The following is a 27,443-nucleotide window of genomic DNA, read 5'->3' as shown; positions in this document are numbered from 1 at the left end:
AACAGAAGACATTTTCCCCATACAAATGAATGCTAAATCAATATGTCTGTTCCAATCCTGACACCTAATTATATTAAAACAGTACAAGCCACATTCAATTAAGAATACTTATAGCCTTCCATGCAGAAAACAATGAGAGCGACATATTGTGGTGATCTTATCATACACCAACAAGAGCTAGTCAGAGGCACTTTAATTTGTCTTGATGAAGTGACTCTTTATTAGGGAATAACTGCCAACCATGAACTAAAGCTCAAGCTTGTCATTGCATTGGAGATTGTAGGAAACCAATACTCAAAATTAGCATTGGGCACTGAGGACCGACGGGAACCGGGTCTTACATTACAATTCTCCCGGAGCCGCCCATTGCTGATATTTATTGGCTGCCATCAACTTTTATTAATAGATTGCACCGTACAGTACATATTCCATGCAATTGACCACTAAATGGTAACACCCGAATAAGTTTTTCAAGGTGTTTAAGTCGGGGTCCCCATTAATCAATTCATGTTACAAATGTACACTATCAGCATAATACAGTCACCACACAAGTTAATCATCAGAGCATTTACATAGAATTATTTACATTATCTACAATCCGGCCGTTGGGATTAGGAGGGGGTTGGGGTGGTGGGGTAGGTTTGGTTGATATCAGCACTTCAGTTATCAACAATTATATCATCTGAGAAATGGACATTGAAACAGTGTATGTCTGACTTCGTAGGATATGTACAGCGAACAGTGAACATTGTGAGCTCAGAAAGCATAAGAACAAGTATATACATTTGATTATTTACATTTGATTAATTACAATCCGGGGAGGTTGGATATGGTGGGGGGGTGTTAGTCTAGGGTTGTAATTGCCTCGAGGTTGTCTTCTAGTGCGGTTTTGAAGGAAGAGATGCACTTTCTTTTACACCTGTTGGGAGTGCATTCCATGTTGATGTGGCATAGAAGGAAAATGAGTTAATACCTTTGTCAGATCGGAATCTGGGTTTAACGTGGTTTGTGGAGCTCCCACTGGTGTTGTGGTTATGGTGGTCATTTACATTAAGGAAGTAGTTTGACATGTACTTCGGTATTAGGGAGGTGTAGCAAATTTTATAGACTAGGCTCAGTGCAAGTTGTTTTACTCTGTGCTCGACCCTGAGCCAGCCCACTTTGGAGAAGTGGGTGGGAGTGAAATGTGATCTGGGGTGGAGGTCTAGAAGTAATCTGACTAGCTTGTTCTGGGATGTTTGTAATCTATATTTGAGGGTTTTGGAGGTGCTGGCGTACCAGGAGGTGCAAGCGTAGTCGAAAAAGAGTTGAATGAGAGTTCCCGCTAGAATCTTCATGGTGCTTTTGTTGACCAGAGAGGATATTCTGTTGATAAATCTTGTTCGTTGGTTGACCTTTTTGATTGTTATCACAGGACAAGATTAGCCTCTAGAATGGAACCTAGGTAGGTGATCTCATCTTTCCTGGTGATAACAATGTTACCCACTTTAACAGGGAAATCACTGACTTTCTTAAAGTTGATCTGGGACCTAAATAGGATGGATTCCATTTTACCTAAGTGTATGGATAGCTTTTTGTCAGCAAGCCAGGTGCAAATTCTACAGAGTTCGGCACTAAAGATTTTTTTTCCACCTGTGACTTGCCGGTGCCTGATACTAGCATGGCCGAGTCATCCGCAAACAGGAACAATTCACAGTCGCATGCTGATGGCATGTCATTTACGTATATTAGGAACAGTAAAGGCCCTAATATACTGCCTCGGGGGACTCCAGAGCTGACTGGAGTCAAAACGAAGGTCCTGCAGTCTTGGGTTCAATCCCAGCCTCGGGATCTTTCTGTGTGGAGTTCGCATGTTCTCCCCGTGAATGCGTGGGTTCCCTACGGGTACTCCGGCTTCCTACCACTTCCAAAGACATGCACCTGGGGATAGGTTGATTGGCAACACTAAATTGGCCCTAGTGTGTGAATGTGAGTGTGAATGTTGTCTGTCTATCTGTTTTGGCCCTGCGATGAGGTGGCGACTTGTCTAGGGTGTACCCCGCCTTCCGCCCGATTGTAGCTGAGATAGGCGCCAGCGCCCCCCGATACCCCAAAAGGGAATAAGCGGTAGAAAATGGATGAATGGATGGGTTTTTTAGTGGCAAGGTATCTATCCACTTGTTCATAAACTATTTTTTCCATTACTTTCGAAATGGAACTGAGAATAAAAACAGGTCGGTAGTTACCAGGTTCTGATTTGCTTCCTTTTTAAAAAGGGGAGTTACACTTGCTATCTTGAAATCTTTTGGTACTTGGCCTTGTTTAATTGAGAGGTTTATTATATGTGTGATGATTCGGGCAATAGTGGTGGAATCTGGAGCGGATAATATCAAGGCCGGTGGCCTTGTTTAGGTGGAGCACGCTCAATTTCTTGAGCACATCGTGAGCTGAGACGATTTCTAATTTGAAATTGTTGTTGAATACTCTTAGCTTTCTAACTGTATGTCTGCATACAACGTGTGGAAACCTCTCTTGTGGCAAATAGACTACATTTCTTACACGCAATCACTGGACTGTAGAATGAGGCTTAACATGTTACACACTGACTAAGGTATGACAACATTTTCCTAGAACCCTTAAACAAGCAGGAGCAAGCATGCTAATTGCTAAGCGAACCGCCATACTAGCATTAAACAATACAAGAAATAAGAGTTTAGTAAACTTTAGATAGATTGAAACACACTGCAGCAGAGTGTAAGCAGCTATTAACAGGAAATTAACAGTTAGATTAATGGGAGTCCAGAAGTGGATAATATAACAACAATTGCTGCTGTTAAGCTACCATTACCAGGGATACACAAAAGAGAAAGACAGATCGATCTATAAATCTGTAGTGTTGATACCACAGGTAGTATCAGTATATGATACTAGAGTGATTAGATTATTTTGATTTATTCAGAGTGTTGTCAGTGCTGCCAAGTTCAGAAAACTACAAGAGTGAGACTTTCGTGTCATGATAGGTAGGTAGGTAGGTAGGTAGGTAGGCCTTTATTGTTATTGCAACAAGTACAACGAAACTTTCTTTTCAGCACAAACCTGTTCAAGATTAGACAAGGAAAGGGGAGCGTCCACCCCCGATTTGGCCTGTTTCAACATTGATTCATACTTAAGTCCTCACCTCCAGTAGCTCTCCTGGCACTAACCCTAATGATCGTCTTATTTAACCTGAAACTATAAATGAAAATCATCTATGTTTTCTCTGCTGGCTCATCTCTCTCATCCTCTGCATCCATGTTCTCAATTTGTATCTCTTCTACATCTGCGTTCTCGATGTCCTCAATCCTTTCTGATCTCTCTTGATCTCCCAGTGTTGCCAACTCTTCAGTAAGGACAGTAGATACTGACTGTCGCTAGATTTGTCGCTAGTTGCTTTGGAGAAAGAAAGTCACTAGATTTAACGAGACAGACCACCAAGTTGGCAACACTGCCTTGAGGTGTGTGAAAGAGGGACGCCGTATGTTGTTTCTGGTTGGTTTAAATTGTGTGGTGTCTTCTGTAGTTGGTGAAATGTGGACACAGAATTGATGATTCGCTTGGTCTGTTATATCCATCAACCAATCATAGTTGATTGTTTAGAACTAAATGTGAACATATTATTTTACGTCAAACTTCAAGACGACAGCAATTGCATGCTTTGGGACACAGCCGCACAGGTCCTTGGCAGCAAAAATGGCGTCTGTTTAATTGGCCAAACTCTCTTTATAAATAAATAAATGATAAATGGGTTGTACTTGTATAGCGCTTTTCTAATCAGCACCCATCAGTAGCAAGGGTGAAGTGTCTTGCTCAGGACACAACGGACCTAACGAGGTTGGTACTAGGTGGGGATTGAACCAGGGACCCTCGGGTTGTGCAGGGCCACTCTTCCACTGCGCCACGCCGCCCTTTAGTCATGCCGTTTGATATTGTCATTACTGTCACAAGTGATGGAAGAGTGCATTGCAACTAAGTACCACTGCGGCCCATACAGACCACAGTTTCGAAACAGATATTTTTGGGCGGCACTCTAGGAGGCGCTGGCAGCCCTATGGTTAAGAAACACTGCTGTCGATGACAAAACTACTACTACAGGGAAAGGTAATAAACAGCGAGTGCTAACAATTACATATAACTTTAACAACTATTTACACAAGTGCTACAGGGCATGCAAAGAAACAGGAAGCACTTCCAGCAATATAAACAAGACTGAGTCACTGTTTCTTTCTCTAGGCACATGAATCAGCAGGGTGAAACAGACTCATTGTTTAGGTGCAACTAGGTACATTAACCAAGATGGTATTCAAAAAACAGGGCAAACTTTTAGCGAAAACTTTCTTTGAAAACTGCATCATACTGAAGAGTCAAAAGCATCACATATTTTTAAGTATGACATGACCAGAGATGAAATACTAACCTGTTTATTAAGCAAATGAGGATAGAGAAGAGTTCGGAGTACAACCCAGACGCCATGGCTTCCAAACACTCCATGGCCGAAGTTTTGGATCCTGAAAAGCGGCCACCAGAACAACCTATCATCAATCAACATGATCCAATGAGCTGAATCATGAGAAGTAAAAACATTTTCAGCAGTAGATGCTGGATACGGGTGCAACATTTGCATGGAAATGGATGTATGATAGCAACATACTTGAGGATTCAAATTGTTTTTGAAATTATCTTGGTGAAGCGGCATCATTTAGGCTCCCGATTTGGTTGAAGCAAAGATGTGTGCTCATGTCAGTGCAAAGTAGCAATTGCCACCTGTTAAGTTCTTTTAACTGGCTCCACTATCTCATAAAATGGTTAGTTTTAAGATACCCAGGGGATATTTGCAAGTGTGGTAAAGCATTTAAGACCGTGAGGTAATACTATAATGGGACGGTGAAGCAGAGGTCAATTCCGATCTGCCTTGTATTCTTGTCTCCTTCAAAGTTCCACTGTCATGGTGGTAAGGGGATGCACACATGTGGAAAATCAATGTGAGGCAATTATGATTTCAAGGACAATGAAGGAAGAGAGGATCCAAAATTGTCTGTCCCCACATAAGAGTGTGTACTTATCTGTCAATACACATTGTTAAGCTGCGGTATTCATTACGAAGATAAGAATTACTTGCTACGCCACTATGCAATTTCCCCCAGGTAACGAACGGAGGCGTGTTCTGGTGTGGAATAGAGAATGAGTGCGACAATAAGAGGATGGCGGGGGTACCTGTGACGGCTGTGCCATTTTCGTCTGAAGCCTGGCGAATGCTGCTGGCTCTGGGCAGGGTGCCCTTGGCCTCGTGCTTGAAGATGGAGGAGGAGAGCTCCTCCAGGGTGCAGCCCAGCAGGTAGGCAGCCTTCTGGGCCCACTCATGACGTGCAAATTGTTTCCTGCCAGCTGAGAAGCATGCATGAAGACCTTCATTAGCCCTTCTGCCAACAACCCGTTTGCACATTGCTGGCCTTGTGCTTTTGTGATAATTCGGTCTCTGACACTACAGATGATGTCTCTAATGTCTGCAGACAAAGAGGTTGACACAGCTGGGGAGAACATGCTTTGAAATGCACAAAACGCTAATAAATACTTCACACTAAATGTGACGATTCTATAAAGGGAACCCCAAGGGTTCAGAAAGAAATGACCTCATATAACGTAAGCCACCTTTTCATTTATAAATGTGATCTTTTATTTATTTGTAGGCATATCAGACCATTGATGTGTCAAGGCTGCATTGTAATAATGTAGATAGTTGCATATATAGATTCAGTAGTCCCTCAATTTAAGAATGTGCTTCGAGATAAAAGCTTTTCTCTCGACAAAAATGGGAGTTATAAGGATCCCTGCATTTAGTTGGTGGAGCAAATGTCACAGTGAACCCCATAATATCTGCCCATAACAATCTGTTCTTACTCAGCATTAGCTTATAGCTAGAGATAGACATAACTTTGTTTTTCCAACCTTTGGAAAAGAGAAAGAGTGTGAAGGGCAGTGCTGAGAAGATGACATTGATTAAATTAAAGAAAAAAATCTTCAAAAACATGACCCAAGTGCACCATCAACTTTGCAAAGCAATTTGAGTGCATCACTTTTACCCTGCAGCATACTGAAGCAGAATGAATCTAACACCAACCAAAAATGTTACAATATGTAAACGGATAACATTTATCCATGAAAATATGGAAAAACAGCTGGAATGAGATACCATAAAAGTCCACTCTCCAAAGTAAATTATTAGTAGTACATTATATTGTGTTAATTTGTATACAATATTTATTTTCTAAAATGTTGTTTTTCCTTTTAAAAGGCATGTTACATGTTAAATGTGTGCCATTTTGAGAAAGACCAAGCACAAATCAAATTGATTAGATGTGGATTTGAGATACAAGTGTTTTAAGATAAAGGGGAACTGAACTTTTTTTTTAGGAATTTTGCCAATCTCTGACAATACTTATGAGACACAAGAAAACAAACGTTTTTTTTGTTTTTTGTTTTTTTGCTTTCCTAACATGTAAAAATCGGCTCATTCTAGTAGGCTTGCAATGCAGCTAATGAGAGCAATTCATTCTACCTCTAAATCCCTTTAAAAATGCATCCAAAAACTGCCAACAATACTTAATTTACTAACTAGTAACCTGTATAATAACCAAGTTGAGCAACATTGTTATTGTAAGAGCGAACACTAGGTAACTGTTTTTCTAGCGTACTAACACATCGGCGTGCTACAGTATTAGCTGTGAGCTAGCTACAGCGAGAGATAAGCTAGTTTCTACGTCAGCACCCGAATCGCGTGTGAGTTTGCGTTTTTAATACACAACACAATACGATAGGACACCAATCTGTACTGACTGAAAAACATGAACAATCATATTAGAGTATCTGTAAATTATTAGCCCACATTTCATGCTTTGTTTGTAAACAGCTAGCTTGAGAGTATTATGTGCTGCGTGTATCATGATCAATATTATAGTGGATCACTCGATAGACGGTTGTGCATTTGGTCCAGCTGGCCGGGGACATTTTTTACAGTTGGCGTAGCTTAGCTTCTAGCTTCACACATTTACAGTATCAAAGTCACGCCGACCTCACTCTCTCGGCTTACGACTGTTCCAACATTTTACTCTCTCTTCATGCTCACTTCTATAAGCAGCAGTTCATCCTACATCTAATCAATTTAAAAAAGACAAGGTTTTTAATCCTCATGTGTGCAAAAATAATCATCATCATTGTCAATTACCAAGTCTGCCATAATTAGAACACTGCCGTTTGTTTGCAGAAGTACAAACACACATTTGTTACCGGAAGTGCGCTGCTATGGAAACGGAAATAAATGTGCTGAGGAAATTAATTTCGGCTATGTTTAAAATGACCAAAATACATTAAACGTTGTACAAAACGTGTCTTTTACTAAGTTATACACAGATTGCAGTGTGTTTATAAAACATTGATGGAGGGTTTTGAAGTTGTTTTAAAGGACTTTGAAAGCTACAAGCGTGAGTACCGTTAGCCACATCTTCCAAACGTTTTTTTTTTATCATCTTTAAAATAAAATAAAAATAAAGAAATGTGTGTCCTTGTTTCTCATTATGATTGTGAATGATAGGCAACATTTAAAAAAAAAATGCAGTTCCCCTTTAGGAGCTCCCTTACAGAAACGTAAATTTAGCTACGACTATAGACAGATTGATCGAAAGATAGCTAATCATTATACTGAACACCAATAAAGACGGATACATGTAGTACATGTATCTCCTACCTAGCGCTAAATTGGCATTTCAATATGGTTTTCCGAGCTAGTAAAGCTTTCCTGACAAAACTAAAACATCAATTTATGTACACCCCACTTTTTGTATGATTCGTTTTCATTCAAAATTTGTGCCAAAAGTTTGCCCAGCTTCTCGTGTGCAGTCTGTTATCGTAGGTACCAAAAACTGCATGTACCAAACTAATCCATCTGCCCGCGCATCACTCCGCTTAAGCAAGTGCCCAACTGAACTATTCATATGTTGGTGACTCAGTCTCATTGTGTGTTGTAGTATTTCTTGCTGTGGGGTTGTGGAGTCAAGACAGTGTGACAGTGTGACATGTTGTGCTGTAAAATGCCATCTTAAGCATCCATGCAATTAAATTGGTTATACTTTATCGCTTTTCTACCTTCAAGGTACTCAAAGCGCTTTGACACTATTTCCACATTCACCCATGCACACACACATTCACACGCTGATGGCGGGAGCTGCCATGCAAGGCCCTTACCACGACCCATCAGGAGCAAGGGTAAAGTGTCTTGCTCAAGGACACAACGGACGCGACGAGGTTGGTAGAAGGTGGGGATTGAAGCAGGAACCCTCAGGTTGCTGTCACTGCCACTCTCCCTACTGTGCCTTGCCGTCCTAAATTGTATCAGTGGATGTAAATAAAGCCGTGTGAGCACACATTCTTTGTCTCGGATATATCCCGAGTGCTAAAGAAGGTAAGAAACACTCTTAGCAAAGTACAAAGTTGGCGTCCATGTGGCTCTTCCTTACCCGTCCTCCTTGCTATGTTCGCTAACAAGAGTCTTCAATAAAGGGTAAAGTGGTGTTAAATGTTCCATAATCGATTTATATGTATTTCACATTGTATCTGCATGTAAAACTATAAATATTATGTATTTGCCTGCATCTGACCTTTTGGAACAGATTACTGACAAAAATCGAGGTAGCACTGTATACTGTAGACCAGGAATATTCAACTTAATTGTTTTAGGGGCCACATTTCCAGAAAGCTAAATACCGGGGACCAAGTTTCCCTCAAATTTTTCATATATTTGAGCAAACACCAAAACTCCTTGAGCATTCAGTGGCGCACATGTGAGCGACGGCAGACGTGCTCACTGTTATCCACTCATCATTTTATACGATTTTGTGCGCGGCCTAGATTTGCCGTGAGCAGTGTGCAATTGCACAGGCACGTACCTTAGAGGGAACGTTGGCGGGGACGGACTTCTCCCTTCACAGTTAGACTTTTTTTGTATATTTCGGAGAACCAACTACCTCTACAGTAGACATTTGATTATTTTTCTATTTATTTTATTAAAGTTACAGGACCACTTTGAGGACCTTCTGCAAAAAAGTTGGTCGAAGATCCTCTCCAAGACAGCGCAGGGGACTTTAAAAATGTGCTGCTAAATGTGAGTTTTAATAAGTTTTTTAAACTGAACTCACAGGCCACCAGTTGAATATCCCAAAGGATGAAAAAGGGAGGATCTAAAATGGAACCTTGAGGAACACCTCTAGTATAACTAAAGAAGTTGAATACATGACTACTGACTGCATCTGAAGTAAAGAAGCTACAGCAACACAAATGTAACTGCTGAAAAGGAGATGATTTAAAGGTGAACGCCTTAGTAATTTAAATCACAAGTTTGCACTTTTGTATTCTATGTCTGCTAGCGAGGTTAAAATGTCAATGCAAGGATCTGCCAATATGTTAACAGTGGTCAAAGTTCCTCTATACAACAGGAGCACCCCAGTGTTATTAGGAATTTGCTGCAAAAATGTTTGTCCCCCAAGTTTTGAACTGAACTCAAGGGCTCGAACTCGTGTCATTCCTAGCTTTAAACAACATTAAGAAATATGTGCTTCATAATGTTTAAGAAGTGTACATATAATTCCAAAAAACACCTGGGATATCACATTTTAAAATCAGTATAAACTGTACTTTAGGAAATAGTGTCTTTTATTATATTACTTTACTTTGCTTTTAAAATGTCCAAAATAAACTACTAGTACAATTATATGAGGTAGACGTGTGTGGGCATTGAGGGTTCCCTTTAAAAGGGAGACTAGAAAAGTGATGCAGATATCTGTGCAAACATCAGTTTTAATGGGCTAAGAATTGGTATCTTCTAAGACTTATGAGACAGACTGGAAAAATTCCCACAGTGCACAGCAGTGGCGGTAGTAGTTTTTCATCCAGCCAGCAGATCCCCTGCAGGGCCGGTAATAAGCAGGAGGGTCGTACAGACATGAAAAGACATATCTGTAAATTCTAAATATTCCATATTTGCTTTGATGAGTGTTTTCTGCCCCAATTATTTTTAATCTGGGTAAATATCAAGGTGGAGTAATCTAACTTGGAAGAAATACAAAATTTTACTAAACAAAAACCAAGCACTGCAGTAACGACTATTTATTAATAGTTCATTTGATCATTCTCCCTTGAATTAGTTTTAACAGATTAGAGATCATTGCTGCCCCCCTGTGCTACAAGGCTGAATAGCAGATCTAACATTAAAAAAAGAGGATCATTATTTATATTTATCTAAAGAATTTGGAGTAATAGTTTATATGAAATACATTACTTTTCTCATAAAAGAACAAAATATTAAATAACAAATCAGCTCTTATCTTTTGAAAGTATATTGTTTTCCTGTGACTATCATATATACTGTATTAACACGTACTGTGGTTTTATCAGAACAAGACTTGTTTCACCAATGATTCAACACCAAATGTAATTCTTATTTTAAAAAATCAATAACCTTTCAAAATTCAATATTAACAGAACATATTTTATACAACTTTTTTAATTATGATTCACAGCTAAGCAATCTAAATAAAACCATTGTTCATTGAGATGGACTTGTATTACTTTAAAGCAAAAAGATAATTATATTTCTTTAGGTTTCACCACAAAAGTAGGTTCAAAAGTAGACCCCTAAACCTGAGTGCTTCTCCTGACATGCATTTTTTTAACAAGATTAGAAGTTAAGACACTGGGGCGGCATGGCGTAGTGGGTAGAGTGGCCGTGTCAGAAACCTGAGGGTTGCAGGTTCCCTCCCCGCCTCTGGACAACCAAATCGCTGCCATTGTGTCCTTGGGCAGTGTGCCACTCACACTGGTGAATGAATGATGAATGACAGATGGTGGTCGGAGGGGCCGTAGGCGCAAACTGGCAGCCATGCTTTCGTCAGTCTACCCCAGGGCAGCTGTGGCTATGAAAGTAGCTTACCACCAACAGGTGTGAATGAATGATGGGTTCTCATTTCTCTGTGAAGGGCTTTGAGTGTCTGGAAAAGCACTATATAAATCTAATGCATTATTATTATTGTTATTACTGTAGCTTATAATGCTGGAAAACTGCAAATATTTATAAAACTGAATTTATTATTTGACAAAGATCTTATATACAATATATAATTATCAAATTATGTGGTCTGGTTTGTACTAATAAGAGGGAATGAAATCACGTTCGACTTCAAACAAATTTACCTTTCGTAGCCCCTGAAGCTCCTAAATGGTAGCAAGCCGACAGGACGAGCCAAAAAGCTCTCTGTTCATCATTGCTGATCCCCAAAACTTTCATGGCGGCTTGCAGTTTGGAAAACTGCTGGGATGCCCGCTGCTTATCCTCCACCTGATGGACATAAAGTATTTTACAAATATGCATCATTTAAAAAAATGAGTAATCAATACAAATAAATAGATAAATAATATAGTGTGCATATGTGACGTTAATAACAATCAATAATAACAAAGATGATGTTATTTAATTGATAAATTATCAACAATAAGTTATTGTTTATTCTATATCCACAAATTACTTACAAATTGTGTGATTAAGTCAAACTTTTCACTGTAATATTGAAAAATCTTTCCACAAAAATTTTAATCTATTGTTGATCACTTTTAAAATGTTCTATTTAATCAATAGTCCAATTATTTGGTTACTCTATTGTATGCATATTTTGAACATAATTATTACAGATTTCCCTAATAAAACTTTTGCACTTTCGATTCTGGTTTTGGCGCCTCGAGCAATGGTCGACACCAATATTAGCATACATCATACATGTTTAAATATTTTGTAGAGCGGCATATTAGAAAAGAGCTAATCTTTTTAAACTACTTTGAGAACAATGATTTGTATGAAAAACACTAACCTGTCTATTATTAAATGTCTGGAATGGACTTATGCTGTGTTTTATTTGAAGTGCAGTGGTAAATGTTTTTTTCAAACCCTAGTGGCCACAATAATTCATTGAGATAAACTCATGAGGCAGGAAGGTGAATGATACGGACACATTTCTTACTAAATACTGTCTAATACACTATGACACTATGACATTTACGCAATAATACCATTTGAGGTTTATTTATAATGGCAAATTTGTTTTAGACTGTATTACTGTTCAATTAAGGACACTTATTACTTGGGCTGTAAATCTTTGGGCACCACACGATACGATTTGATTTGATTCTGGGGGGTAACGATTCGCATCAAATTCGATTCTCGATTTAAATCTATACTTTTTTGATAGAATTGAATGCCAGTTATATGATTAACTATATTCCTTCATAAAATAAATAGCTCTAATCAATGTCTATATTACTTAAAATAAAAGTGGTTTTGTTTAATAAAATGCTTCCCAAACATTTAATAAAGTTAAATACAAATAAGGCAACAAGAGAAGTATCCAACATTTATTTTCTAAAGTATATTTGTATAGAAAATATGGGCATCTTCCTCAATATGATTTGCCTGAGTGGCTGGACAGGACAGATAAACATTTTTTTTTAATTAAAAAATTAATATCTTGAATCGATTTAGAATCGTTAAAAAAAAGTATCGCGATTAATCTGAAAAACAAGTAGTTTTTTTTACATCCCTACTTATTACAAGTCTAGCTATTGTGTGCTTGGCTATTGTGTGGTTGCTAACTCCTAGTAGCCTGTAGCCTACCATATTTATTTTTTGTTAATTACTTCACTAAAATACAACAAAAGACCAACCATGTGTACTTACATATAAGTATTGGAGGATATTTAGATGTTAAATTGTTGTTTGTATCGGAGCTTGTATGACAGATTTTAGATGCAAGCCAATATGATCCAATACTTGCTTGTTGCTAATATCATAACACTACCTATGTATCCCCTTTCTTTTACTTACCCTTCCCCTTAACGTAAGCAATTGAAATATCGCAAATCGGCTTCTTCCTACTCCTTTTTAGACATGTTGCAAATTCAACCATTGCATCTTGTTAAACACGTCAAAAACTATTAAACTATACATACAAGCGGTAGGAAATAGACGGATGGATGGATACCAAGCAGCATGCCTATTACTGGTAAAATATATTTCAGATACTGAAGGTGTATCAAGTAGCCCAATATTTACCTTAGTCAGAGGCATGATCTTGAATGCATTGTTTTCAGCAAAGTGGTTGAGGTGTAGCTCAGTTCTAATGAAGAAATACAAAACAACAAAGATTTTAGTTTTTTTCACATAAATAAAATACATTCGAAAGCCAGTTTAACATCTAATCATCATCAAAAGTGTGTCTTTTGTAAAGATAATTCACAAGGAATCAAAATGTAGGAAAGTTATATATAAATATCAGTGTCAACAACAGCATTAACATCTTAGCAAAGGCAGACTTTTGGATACAGATCTTGTATTATCTTGTCATCACCTAATGCTGTGGCCATTGAGTGTACTGTATATAAACATAATGAAAAGACTTGAGGTGCACTGTGCATTCAATTGTTCTGTCAGTAGTTATCCAGACCTGAGAGTGCTGTCGGCTCCAGCCATTAGGTAGTAAAACACATGAAAAGTGGACTCGCCCTCTGGTCTTTTTGTCACTCTCATCTTCTCCAGAAACATTGTCTGCAAGGACACAGCACATGTAGCATTACAAAAATCACAGTGACATTTAGGGATATCCATATATTGCCTGAAATCTATATTGGGATATATAACGCAGCCTCTTGTGATAACTATATGTATTGCAATATATTTTTTGGCGTATAAATGATAATGGAACCATTTCAAAACAGGTTACAAAGGCTGCTAATTTGCCCGTGGACATATTACTGTAACAGATTGCGTCATTTCCAGTAGTAATATTTTCTCAAAACTATTATTAAGCTTCTTGTGTTGTAACATGGTTCTATTTACACTTCTGTTAAAATGTAAGAAATCACTTATTCTTCTTTTGTAAAATATATAGTAAAGTCATTAGTGCAAAATAACAAAAACTAAAAACTACTATTGTTTTTTTTTTCTGAGTTTGTAAACAATGACAAAAAGGATTTTGTCAAACTAAAAAATATCGATCTAATGACTGTAGTATCGACCACATACTGACACTAAACTTGGTATCGTTACTGTTGATATTTGTATCAGCCCAACACCTGTTTACATCTAAGAGCTCTAGTTTTGTTGAGTAGTGTAGCATGTTTATCTAGTCCTTGTCCTCTAGTCCTGCAGTGTTAATGACACTTGGAAGAAACAGGTTATTTTCTGCTTGGAAGCGAGGACATTAACAGCCAGTATATACGCTTTATTGCATTGTTCGCTTGTTGCCGTCAAATTTAAATGACGCAGCTAAAATGTGTCATCAACATGCATTATTACAATATGACAAAGTATTGAAATCTCTATCGTCACCCAAATGTTTATCATTTTTATGGTATTTTGTCTACTTAGTGAGACTGAATTGTGAAATAAATATAAAAAAATACCTGAATAGAAGCTGAGGTCACCAGGCCTGACTGGTCAAAATCCAAAGAAACAATATGCGAAAAGCGACTAGCATTATCATTCAAAGAGGTCGAAGTGTTCCCAAACGCCTCTAAAACCGTGTGCACCGCCTGCCACTTCTCCACTGCGGACAATAAGAGTGAGGTCACGAACAATGTGGCATGTTTCATTTGGAGTCTGGTTCCCTTCCAGCTTACTTGAAAAGGTTTTGTTGGTGCTGCCAGCAATGGTGACAAGGTATTGGATGATGTGTTGGCAGTTTGTAGTCTTGCCACTGCCACTCTTGCCCAGTAGGACAATGGACTGGTCCTGGCGAGTGGTCAGGAGGTTCCGATAAGCAGACTGAGCCATGCTGTAAATATGGGGGGCGGTGTCCTCTCTTCTGCAGCCTTTAAACATTTGCATCACCTGCGACAAAGACACAGAAATAAAGGATCTATCGATAGTAGGGCTGTATCAATATGAAAATGCCATGTCATGGTTATCGTGACCAACATGATTACGGTTATCATTATTAGCGCGGTACTGTTAAATGTGCTTAAACGGGAACTCGCCTTTTTTTTTTTTTCTTATCGTTCACAACCATTATGAAAGATATGACAATGAATGTTTTTTGTTTTTTTAATGCATTCGAAATATTGAATAAATACTATTAAAAGTTTGCTTACAATGGAGCCTATGGGAGCCTTTCAATTCTGTCTTTAAAGCCCGTAAAAAACATCCAAACACCTCCATTAGGGTTTTATATACATGACGTAAGTATATATGTAATGTAGTAACGGGCACATTTGTAATAACATTTCATATTTACGTATTTTGATCATTATAAACACACGCGGCGCATTATTTTCAAAAACGCATCACAACGTTTGCGTCACTGATTTCTGCCCACTGCACACTTTACGAGAACCAACAAACATAATACAACATCACTTACTGTACAATGTCTGCTCTCATTAGGATGCCGACTGCTGGGATGTTCATAAATTGCCATTTAGATTAACAATGTCTCATAATTTTTTGTAACTTAACGCCAAAAAAATGGAAATGCTGATTATCGGTCCTGCTAGACACCGACCTCTATTTAATAATACAACTTTAACATTTGACAACCAAATAATAAAACAAGGTGACTCGGTAAAAAATCTGGGTATTATCTTCGACCCAACTCTCTCCTTTGAGTCACACATTAAAAGCGTTATTAAAACGGCCTTCTTTCATCTCCGTAATATCGCTAAAATTCGGTCCATTTTGTCCACTAAAGACGCCGAGATCATTATCCATGCGTTTGTTACGTCTCGTCTCGATTACTGTAACGTATTATTTTCGGTTCTCCCCATGTCTAGCATTAAAAGATTACAGTTGGTACAAAATGCGGCTGCTAGACTTTTGACAAGAACAAGAAAGTTTGATCATATTACGCCTGTACTGGCTCACCTGCACTGGCTTCCTGTGCACTTAAAATGTGACTTTAAGGTTGTACTACTTACGTATAAAATACTACACGGTCTAGCTCCATCCTATCTTACCGATTGTATTGTACCATATGTCCCGGCAAGAAATCTGCGTTCAAAAGACTCCGGGTTATTAGTGATTCCTAAAGCCCAAAAAAAGTCTGCGGGCTATCGAGCGTTTTCCGTTCGGGCTCCAGTACTCTGGAATGCCCTCCCAGTAACAGTTCGAGATGCTACCTCAGTAGAAGCATTTAAGTCTCACCTTAAAACTCATCTGTATACTCTAGCCTTTAAATAGACCTCCTTTTTAGACCAGTTGATCTGCCGCTTCTTTTCTGTTTTCTCCTATGTCCCCCCCTCCCTTGTGGAGGGGATCCGGTCCGATGACCATGGATGAAGTACTGGCTGTCCAGAGTCGAGACCCAGGATGGACCGCTCGCCTGTGTATCGGTTGGGGACATCTCTACGCTGCTGATCCGCGTCCGCTTGGGATGGTTTCCTGTGGACGGGACTCTCGCTGCTGTCTTGGATCCGCTTTGAACTGAACTCTCGCGGCTGTGTTGGAGCCACTATGGATTGAACTTTCACAGTATCATGTTAGACCCGCTCGACATCCATTGCTTTCGGTCCCCTAGAGGGGGGGGAGGGGTTGCCCATATCTGAGGTCCTCTCCAAGGTTTCTCATAGTCAGCTTTGTCACTGGCGTCCCACTGGATGTGAATTCTCCCTGCCCACTGGGTGTGAGTTTTCCTTGCCCTTATGTGGGTTCTTCCGAGGATGTTGTAGTCGTAATGGTTTGTACAGTCCTTTGAGACATTTGTGATTTAGGGCTATATAAATAAACATTGATTGATTGATTGATAATCTTAGCAAAAAAACAGGGTGGGGACCAAGCTCTTTTTGTATCGTTCTCGCCAGTTCCAGGACCTAAATAGCTGTCAAAGTGTTCCAATATTTCGGATTAATTCTCAGCCATCTACCTTCCAGATGAGATGAATGATTTATGATCTACAATAAAATTCCAAGAGCAGGAAAGCAAGGAAACAGCAGACCACTCGATGATGTAAACTTAGGCGCACATGGTAGTAGTCATAAAATGTAAATTGAGTACTGTTGGTACTTTTGAATGGTTATATCAGACTTTATGAGAGCAATAAAAGACCGGCTGTAAGCAGACTTTTATTTACCTTTAATTAATATTTAGAATGCATTAACAACTCCATCTGTCATCATGTATTTTATAATGATTGTGAGGTAGTGTGTGTGTGACAATCATTGGTAATTTTACTTTGACTTTTAACGAAAGGCAAAATTCTAAAAACTGTGCAGTACCCCTTTAATGAGCACACACTGAACTCTTTTGACCAAATTATTAGTTCAATACATATACACATGGTTAGAAAACCCACTATTTTGCATGTATTCGGTTTCTTATGCCTCACAGATAGTGTTTTAGTATTATTATATTATCTGTTTTAAGAGCTAAGCTTCTATTGTTTTAAATATTGGTTTGTACTGTAGCAGTTTGGTAAGATTTATTTAAATAAAAAGTGCGTAACATTTGTACATTTTATTATTAATACTTATTATTTCTGGCGGTCGGTGTGTCGGTCAACTGTGGTCAACAGTCCATGAGCACCTTCGGAAAGACACCTTAGTCTAGTATTCCTCTGACTAGAGCAATCTGGTCCAAAACAGCCCAGCTTGTAGGTTCAAATGTACACATTTAAATAGCTTAGTTGCTCAGACAGCAATGTGTTTGTATAAGTTTAAATCAGGCTTTGCTATTTCTTAATGGGAAGAGGCGTTAATTTATTTTATTTTAATGTTAAGCATTTAAGTTAGCGAGCAGGTGCCAATCAGTTTGTGAGTTCATCAAAGAGCAGTTATCAATCACAGTTTTTCAATAATTTTAACTTGAAATGATAACACTGACCCTCGGGAGTTTTACCGCAGTTAATATTAATACCGTTTATCCTTACATCCCTAGTTGATAGCTAAACCATAAAGCAAATGCAGGATCCCTCGATTGTCTGGATTGCTTCACACAGAGTTGACCACGGACGCTAAACACAGACACAAAAATCGTAACACGGCCAGAAAGATGTTCTGATTACGCGCACACAGATTGAGAAACACGTTTGCTACAATAATGTTTACAAACCCCGGCCGAGTCATACCAAAGACTATAAAAATGGTACCCATTACCTCCCTGTTTGGCACTCAGCATCAGGGGTTGGAATTGGGGGTTAAATCACCAAAAATTATTCCCGGGCGCGGCCACTGCTGCTGCTCACTGCTCCCCTTACCTCCCAGCGGGTGATCAAGGGTGATGGGTCAAATGTAGAGAATAATTTTGCCACACCTAGTGTGTGTGTGACAATCAATGGTACTTTAACTTTAACTTAATACATAGCTTTTATTTTTTATTTAAGTCATTTTATAAAATACAGGTCCATGACGGGGAACGTGTATTTCCAAATAATCTTCGTAAAAAATTTGAGCAGGTCAGTTTGTTAAAAACTCTTCTATTTTTCGATTTTTTTCCAACCTGGCTGAGTGAGTGGTATTATTGCAAAGCTGAAACTGAAGGTCACCGACTGCTGAAAACATTAAAAAAAACATAAAAGCCACCCACACTCTGATGAATCAATAAGGGCACATAACCAAAGCCTTTCTAGTATTAAATAAAGTGCAAAACAGTGTGCCTGAACCTTCATTGTAAAGGTTTCATGGCCCACAGCTGCATGCAATCCTTATATCGCTCAGCACTATGCCAAGTGTCAAATGGAGTGTCATTACTGATCTAAACACATATACTAACTAATGACTGGTACTCCATTACTGACGTTGTATAAGAATAATATGTGGACCTAGAGCTTGTTAATGATCACCAAATGTAAGAAAGATCCATCATTTGTGTGCTCCACTTTTAAGAAAAGAGGCACTCAATCGGTCGGTTTTATGAAGTCATGAACAAAAGCCCATCTTTTCCGTGGAGATGATGCCATCTCTTAACCGCCCCTAGTTAAATAAGCCTACACACTGTGCATGCCCACCACGTCGTTGAAGACATATTTTTAAGAAACGGGCTTCACTGTATGTCTTAAAAAGAAGCTTTTGCTTCAAGCTTTGAGTTCTTGAGAAAACTCCTCCCCAAACTGTTTTCCAGGGTTCACAAGCACCCTGATATCCCCCTTTACCCTAAAGCAGTGGTTCTCAAATGGGGGTACCCATAGCTTTGGGGGTACCTGAAAGTATACCAAGGGGTAAGTGAGATTTTTTTTAAATATTCTAAAAATAGCAACAATTCAAAAATCCTTTATAAATATATCTATATAATAATACTTCAACAAAATATGAATGTAAGTTCATAAACTGTGAAAAAAAATACAACAATGCAAAATTCAGTGTTGACAGCTAGATTTTTTGTGGAATGTTCCATAAATATTAATGTTAAAGATTTATTTTTTGTGGAGAAATGTTTAGAATTAAGTTCATGAATCCAGATGGATCTCTATTACAATCCCCAAAGAGGGCACTTTAAGTTGATGATTACTTCTACGTGTAGAAATATGTATTTATAATTGAATCACTTGTTTATTTTTCAACCAGTTTTTAATTATTTTTATATCTTTTTTTCCAAATAGTTCAAGAAAGACCACTACAAATGAGCAATATTTTGCACTGTTATACAATTTAATACATCAGAAACTGATGACATAGTGCTGTATTTTACTTCTTTTTCTCTTTTTTTCAACCAAAAATGCTTTACTCTGATTAGGGGTTACTTGAATTAAAAAAATGTTCAAGGGGGCACATCACTGAAAAAAGGTTGAGAACCACTGCCCTAAAGGGTATGGGGTGGGGGGTGTCGGGGTGGCGTGGCTCGGTTGGTAAAGTGGCCGTGCCAGCAACTTCTGTGTTCCAGATTCGATCCCCGCTTCCGCCGTCACTGCTGTTGTGTCCTTGGGCAACACACGTTACCCACCTGCTCCCAGTGCCACCCACACTGCTTTAAATGTAACTTTAAAAATGTGTCTCACTATGTAAAGCGCTATATAAATATAAATATAATTTACTTCACTGAACACCTGCCCCTCAGAATGTCTTTGCACATGCCTGGTTTCTCATATATTTAGCAGCTACCCTGTTTCAAGAGGGTGCTGGGTAATTTTTTACTGTCGTGTTATTTTTGATTTGACATTTATCTCCATAAATGAAAGAGGTATATCCAAAGAGCTTTGAGCGAGTCCACCATTTTATTTAGTTGTAGTCCAAAGTTGCAGTCAAAAATGTCCTTCTTTTTCTCTATCCTCTTGATGTGGGGAAGACTGGCTCATACATGCACATGCATGCTAAAATCCTACGCAGTTGACATTTCTAATAAAATGTACTGTATAGTTCTAACTTATATCCGTCAGTAGGCACAGTATGGAAGTGCTATCTATGAATCAATCAATCAATAAATCGTTTATTTATATAGCCCTAAATCACAAGTGTCTCAAAGGGGTGCTAAAATCTACAACATGGCTGACGGGGTGGTAACGCAGTCGAAGGAGGCTTAGTCCAAATAAGGGCTTTGGTATGTAAATAAGACTGCACATAAAACGGCACTTTCTGAAGAGACAATCAAAAAATGGCTTGAAGATGGTCTGTAAAACAAAATCTATGCAAAATGTTGACCATAGTATTACCACTAAACACAGGGGATTCATATGACCCCATTTGTCACGGCATACCTGACACATGAAACGTGACGAATTGTAGGGGGTGCACTATCCACTTTAGCTGCCAGACGGTAGTAGAGTGTTGAATATCTGAAAATGTGTTTTGTGGCAGCTACAATCAGGCGGAAGGCAGGGTACACCCTGCACAAGTCGCCACCGCATCGCAGGGATTGTAACTGAGATAGGCACCAGCGCCACCCGCGACCCCAAAGGGAATAAGCGGTAGAAAATGGATGGATGTTTGTAGCAATTCCAACTTTGACCACGGCATCAGTTGCTTTGTAGAGTGGTGCTTTCCAACCCTTTTCAGCAGACTGGATTGCAAAATTATTAAGCCCCCACCTTCCTCTCACACGAGAGCTACCCAGGAATTTGGCCATATTAATCCCTTCCCTACAGTACATATAATGTAGACCACAAGAACGGTTTTAAATGTAGAAAAAACATTTTGATTAGGACCCTTTAAGGTGTCCCAAAATGTTCGTCCATATTGTGCGGGGTCCCACCTAAACTGTTTGGGTTCAAATTAGATATATTCCCCTGGACCCCAAAAAAATCAAAAAGCCAATAAACGGCGTGCCTGGTTAACAGTCAGTAATACAACTTACATATTTTCAATCAGCAACCAAATAAAAAGTGACTAGAGACTTATGTTCAGTCTTGAACTTTGGGAAACCCTGATGAACACTGGCAATTCTTACCTTCTCAGAGTACATGGAAGGGGCACTAATGGGGTTAATGACCACCATGTTGGGACCGGCGTGGGTGTGCACCAGGTTACCGCCATAGCGCTGCCGGAGTGAATGGATCACACTGGACTCGTTTAAGTACTGAAGAGAGGCCAGGTCCTCCACTCGCTCAAACAACGGAGGGTTTGCCTGAAGTTCAAAGTAACATGAGGTTTCATCTGCCGTCCTTCCTGACTGATGTGTTTAAGAGCTGAAGGGATGATGTATTACCTTCTCAACATCATCTTCATCCACATCCAATAAAGATCCATCACTCTCCAGGCGGATTTTCACCTTCCCCTCCGGCAGACTGCCTGCTTCTGTCTTCAGGAGAGTTGCTGCACGACAACAATGGGAATTTATCTTCATTGCTGTATTTACTTGTATGGAAGTTGTATTTGTGAAATAGGTTTAATAAGCAAAACAGTTGACTAACCCATGGAAAATCCATTCTTGTGGACAAGCCATACTTTTTCACTGTTGTACCAGGTTCTCTCTGCTGCAATGTGATCCTCCGTCTGCTCCTGGTTCAACCAGGATGAGCAGAATTGATACAAACAAGTGATTAGACATGTGATAAACTGTCGAGTGACAAATAATCCAATAACACGCTCTACATGCATCCTTCATGTGAACTTTCAAAAGCACTCAGTAGTTGGTATGAAATGTTTTCATCATCTTGTCCATTACACGTGAACTTTCCGTGAAAAATCTATTGAAAAGCTCTTTTCAGGACACACAAAGGATGCTTTGAACCCTCAGGTCACTGAAACATATTCAGTCGAAAGATGTCTGAGATGTAAAGTGTTTTTTTTCAAAGCATGTACAGTACACAACAAACTAGAGAGAAAAATAAATTGATAAGCAGATTACACAGAATACATGAGCTGTACAAAATAATAAACTTTTGAAAAAATATGAATAGACTGCAGCCACAAAAACTAAATGAGCAGTGTCGCCTTAGAACAGCTCTTTTATTGATGCTGTAGCATATTACAGACATTTATTGATGCTGTAGCATATTACAGACATCTTAACACTAACCTTTGCTGCTGAGTGTGCGACTTGTAGAATGGTCACGGGGTCCTCTGGAGGTTTGGGCTGGAGAAAGAGAAAGAGAAAGAGAGAAAGAAAAAGAAAAAGAAAAAGAAAAAGAGAAAGACAGACAGACAGACAGACAGACAGACAGACAGACAGACAGAAAGAAAAAAAGAAAGAAAGAAAGTCAACCGACAAGTTAGCTCTTCGGGATGTGTAAACACTAAAATTTATGACACAATGCAGAAACAGTGCACTAATAATTATTGACACATCAAGGTATTTCAAGATTTGCTGATTTGACTTAATCGTCCAAGTTGTTATGATTAGTCGCACACAGTAAGGCAAGGGGGAAAAAAAAGTAAATTTCAACACGAAATACACAGTTGTAAACGACGTATCCCTCCAGGTATCCTTTACTTGCAATAGACAAACATTTTCACTAAAAGTTAATATACTGCCAAAAATTTTGCTTGGAAAAAAACTAGTCTTTGCCCACTTATCATTCCGCGGAATCTAGTGTCCGAACAAAAATCCCCACGCATTTGCGACATAGGGCCTGGTCTAATTATTATTTCTTATGGAGAAAAAATGCTTTGATTTTTGTACAATTTTATCTGATCTTTTGAAATGAAAACTGAGGTACCATAAGCACAAAGTATATACAGTCATGGTCAAAAGTTTACATACACTTGTAAAAAACATAATGTCATGGCTGTCTAGAGATTCCAATCATTTGTACGACTCTTATTTTTTTGTGATAGAGTGATTTGAGCACATACTTGTTGGTCACCAAAAAAAAAACATGAAGTTTGGTTCTTTTATGAATTTATTACGAGTCTACTGAAAAAGTGACCAAATCTTCTGGGTAAAAAGTATACATACAGCAATGTTAATATTTGGTTACATGTCTCTTGGCAAGTTTCACTGCAATAAAGCACTTTTGGCAGCTTCTGGGAAGCTTCTGGTTGAGTTTATGACCACTATTGACAAAATTGGTGCAGTTCAGCTAAATATGTTGGTTTTCTGACATGGACTTGTTTCTTCAGCTATGTCCACACGTTTAAGTCAGGACTTTAGGAAGGCATTTCTAAAACCTTCATTCTAGCCTGATTTAGCCATTCCTTTACCACGTTTGATGTGTGTTTGGGGAAGTCTGGGCTTCCCTAATTAGGCTGCTACCCCCGCGACCCGACTTCGGCTAAGCGGAAGAAGATTGATGGATGGATGGATGGGTTTGGGGTCATTGACCTGTTGGAACACCCAACTGCGTCCAAGACCCAACCTCCGGGCTGATGATTTTAGGTTGTCCTGAAGAATTTGGATGTAATCTTTTTTTTAATTGTCCCACTTAACTCTCTGTAAAGCACCAGTTCAATTGGCAGCAAAACAGGTCCAGAGCATTATACTACCACCACCATGCTTGATGGTAGGAATGCTGTTCCTGGGATTAAAGGCCTCACCTCTGACGTCCAAAGGCAAAACCCAGTAACTCAATTTTGGTCAAAACTGAGCCGATAATAATTTTGGAGTTACTAGGTGATATGCTTTACATTGGTGTATGCAATATTGTAATTTGTTCCGTAAGTAAGCAGCTTACTTACGGAACAATAATTGTAATTGTAATTTGTAATTGTAATTTGTTCCATAAGTAAGCAGCTTACTTACGGAACAAATTACAATATTGCATACACTAATGTAAAGCATATCACCTAATAACTCCAAAATTATTATCAGCTAAGTTTTGACCAAAATTGAGTTACTGGGTTTTGCCTTTGGACGGGAGACCTTTTCACCTCAAAACACATATTGTGGCCAAACAGCTAATTTTTTGTTTCATCTGACATCACAAAGACAAAGAGGAGGAAAGTTCGGTTTGCAAAAACTTTTCTAGTTTGAACATTAAGTATCTTGTCTTTGCAGTCTATTCAATTGAATATAGGTTGAAAAGGATTTGCAAATGATTGTATTTTGTTTTTATTTACGATTTACACAACAAGCCAACTTCACTGGTTTTGGGTTTTGTACAACTGTGATACACAAAAACTCTGTGGTGGACGGACAACAATAGATGTATCCCCAAAATTCACGGGGGGATGGAATTCACAGCATGCAACATTGTCAATACATGAAAAGCTTTTACAGAAAACAATGTTATTGAGATTGATACATACAGTTTACCCATACCAACCATATTACTGAAATGCATAGTAGTGTTCAGTTACGCTAGTAATTAGAGCATTCCAGACAAACTAAATACAACACAAGTCAAATTTGTCTTTCAGAGACTCAGGTAAGAAAGCATCACAGCACTCCACATTCCAGGCCCCCTGCATGACCAATAAAGACCCATGTTGGGACAAAAGGCAGCATGCAGGCACGGACAAAGTAGCATTTAGAAAGAGGGAACAAAAAACAATCTCTGGCAAACATCCGGGGGAAAACAGAGAGGCTGCGGTCAAGCAGATTGTACCTGAGAGGATTTGTGGCCTCTCGCATGCTAGCCATGCAAGCATCAAAGAGGACAGCGGGATATCGACATCCAACCACCCACAGAGAAGCAGAGATCAGAAATAACCAGTGTCATCATCATACACAATACTAACAGGCCAAGTATTTCACCCCTGCTCGTATTGAATAGCAACAAAGCAATACAATACTATCAACAAAGCAGAAGGAAAAACTGGGCACACGCATAGGAATGGACAAACCGAAGTGACCCAGCAGGACTTGTTACAGCACACGGCACAAAATAGAGAATATGCACTGAAAATCTAGTGCATTCATTTATAATAGATCAAAAATTCAGGGGTTTCTTTGAAAAAGGGCATTTCATGAACAGGTAACGCAAAGAAGTGCACAAAAGCCTACATGTTTCTCCAAGCTTTCTTTCAGAAGGTAATAAAAATATCTACTTTGTCTCCAATTTCACTTTGTCAAGGATCCCAGGAATTAGAAACCTTCCTGTCATGGGGGAAGCACAGTCTCTCATTTTAAGTTTGGTGTGCTTCTAGCTGGGGAAGTTTGCAAAGTATGACAAGAGAAAGAAAATAAAGGCGGTGCAAACAAACAGAGGGAGGAAGACCTTACGTCATTGCCAGGAATGGTGAAGATCCTTTTCACACGCTTGTAATCTTCCTCAGTGGGAATGAGCTCTGGAACCTGCAATTGCAGGGCCAGCAATTCAATGCAAAGGAGTGCATCCATGAAATGTGCTTTTCAATGCAGGAAACACTAAGCGGTACGTATGGGAAGATAAACACACACACACACACACACACACACACACACACACACACACACACCTGTTCACTCGATGTAGAATGGGGGGTTGCAACAGGACAGGGTTTACCATTGATGGCCACCGATGGGAAACAAGTCTCCTTCATATGAACGCAAACCATTTATGATTCCCGAGCACGACCACTGCTCCTGCTCACTGCTTTCCTCACGCCCCATGGGGTGGAACAAGGGGATGGGTCAAATGCAGAAAGTAATTTCACCACACCTACTGTGTGTATCAGTGGTATTTTAACTTTAACTTAAACACAAAAACAGAGTGAAATGATAACAATGAGTGAATGAATGAATTTAGTTGAAGCTTTGTATATTTTATGAACTTTACTGTGCCAGGAACTAAGAAATGGTAAAGTATTTCTGTTGGCCGTCTGGTACTGTATAATACTTAAAATATTAGAACTTGAATTAACTTAAAAATCTTGAGATAACATGAAAATTCTACATGGAGCAGCAACAAAAACAACAGAGCTACGGTTCTCAAGGGTAAACGTTGCAATGTTAACCATCTCATCCATTTTCCTGGACACGGAACCTTTCAGGAAACTGTTCAAAAATGTACTTTGAGAATTGTTTTTAGGCTCTAAGAATACCAATACTGTTTTAACTTGAATAAAACAGCACAGTCTTATTAAAAACGTTTTGTACAACCCCTTAGACCAGTGCTATTAAACTGGCAGCCCAGGGCCCGAATCAGATACAGGCAAACTGGCCCGCAATTTCAGTTCACTAAACTTGGAAAAGACTAATATTTTTTTTTCAGAATCCTAAAAGCAACAAAGCGGCGTCATATAGTTATTTCATGGCTAGCTTCTACAGGGTTTCTCCGCAGGTATCCGCAACTCTAATTTAATGCTTTTAATGCCTTTTGAATGCAGCCTAAAACAATTTGAATGCCGATGTACTACTGCAGATCATTGTTATATACAATGAAGAGAATACAATTGTCTGTTAAGACAACATTGGAAGCATTTGACAATGGATAATATTGTTGAATAGTTGAAAAGTTTACGTTAACAATGGCTAATCAAGCACTAATGTAATAACATAACATCAACAATGTGTAACAAATAATGCAAGTAACTTTTTCAAACACAATAAAAATATTTTTCATTACTGTAGTATTTTAACGGAAATGTGAATAACTTATTTATCTTAAATAAATAAGTTATTCACAAGTTATAACATCAAAAAGAAAGCACTTGTTAGCAAAAGTTGCATTTCAATAAATATTCAACATCTTGAACTGCAGTTATTCCCCCAATTGGAAAAACTTGGTCAGGTATTTTGTTTTGTTGTTTTTTTTGTTGCCAATTGCAATTGTCTAATTTTTTTTCATGTGTCCGGACGTCGTATTTAATGCTTTCTAATGCCATTCAAGGCTTTAATTTTTGCAAAATCCATTTAGTGACTTTTAATGTTTTTTTTAATGACCCGTGGAAACCCCGTTCCATTGCAGTAGGTTCCAAAGATAAAAGTTTTTTTTTTCCAAATTTAGCAATACTGACAAAATAAATAAACAAAAATCTAATGTCCACTGCAGAGGATACTCGTCAGGGATGCAAAAACAAGTGAAGAGAGAAGTCCAGGTCTTAGCTTTCCTGCGGTCCACCCAAAAAGTTAGCTGAATAACCCTGCCTTAGATGCTGAGTTCCCAAAGTGGGGT

At 38.7% G+C, this 27,443-nt stretch overlaps 1 protein-coding gene across 10 annotated transcripts in view; it reads right to left on the bottom strand.

The window, feature by feature from the left end:
- Positions 1-27,443, bottom strand: part of LOC133551265 (unconventional myosin-XVIIIa-like) — a 206,025-nt gene that overhangs the window by 128,428 nt on the left and 50,154 nt on the right. For 9 of the 10 annotated variants that reach the window (XM_061897792.1, XM_061897784.1, XM_061897783.1 and 6 more), the window contains 12 exons: positions 25,571-25,642; positions 22,487-22,543; positions 21,879-21,966; positions 21,674-21,780; positions 21,416-21,592; positions 14,728-14,938; positions 14,512-14,654; positions 13,554-13,654; positions 13,163-13,226; positions 11,254-11,398; positions 5,230-5,400; positions 4,433-4,523 (listed from right to left, as the gene is read on the bottom strand). In XM_061897792.1, coding sequence (XP_061753776.1) covers positions 4,433-4,523; positions 5,230-5,400; positions 11,254-11,398; positions 13,163-13,226; positions 13,554-13,654; positions 14,512-14,654; positions 14,728-14,938; positions 21,416-21,592; positions 21,674-21,780; positions 21,879-21,966; positions 22,487-22,543; positions 25,571-25,642 — 1,427 coding nt within the window. The remainder of the gene's footprint in view (positions 1-4,432; positions 4,524-5,229; positions 5,401-11,253; positions 11,399-13,162; positions 13,227-13,553; positions 13,655-14,511; positions 14,655-14,727; positions 14,939-21,415; positions 21,593-21,673; positions 21,781-21,878; positions 21,967-22,486; positions 22,544-25,570; positions 25,643-27,443) is intronic. The other variant, XM_061897786.1, reaches the window with a different exon arrangement.

Source organism: Nerophis ophidion, linkage group LG04 (assembly GCF_033978795.1).
Source record: "Nerophis ophidion isolate RoL-2023_Sa linkage group LG04, RoL_Noph_v1.0, whole genome shotgun sequence".
Classification (NCBI taxonomy): Eukaryota; Metazoa; Chordata; class Actinopteri; order Syngnathiformes; family Syngnathidae; genus Nerophis; species Nerophis ophidion.
The sequence above is the reverse complement of the archived record's forward strand: the minus strand, read 5'-3'. Positions and strand labels throughout refer to the sequence as shown.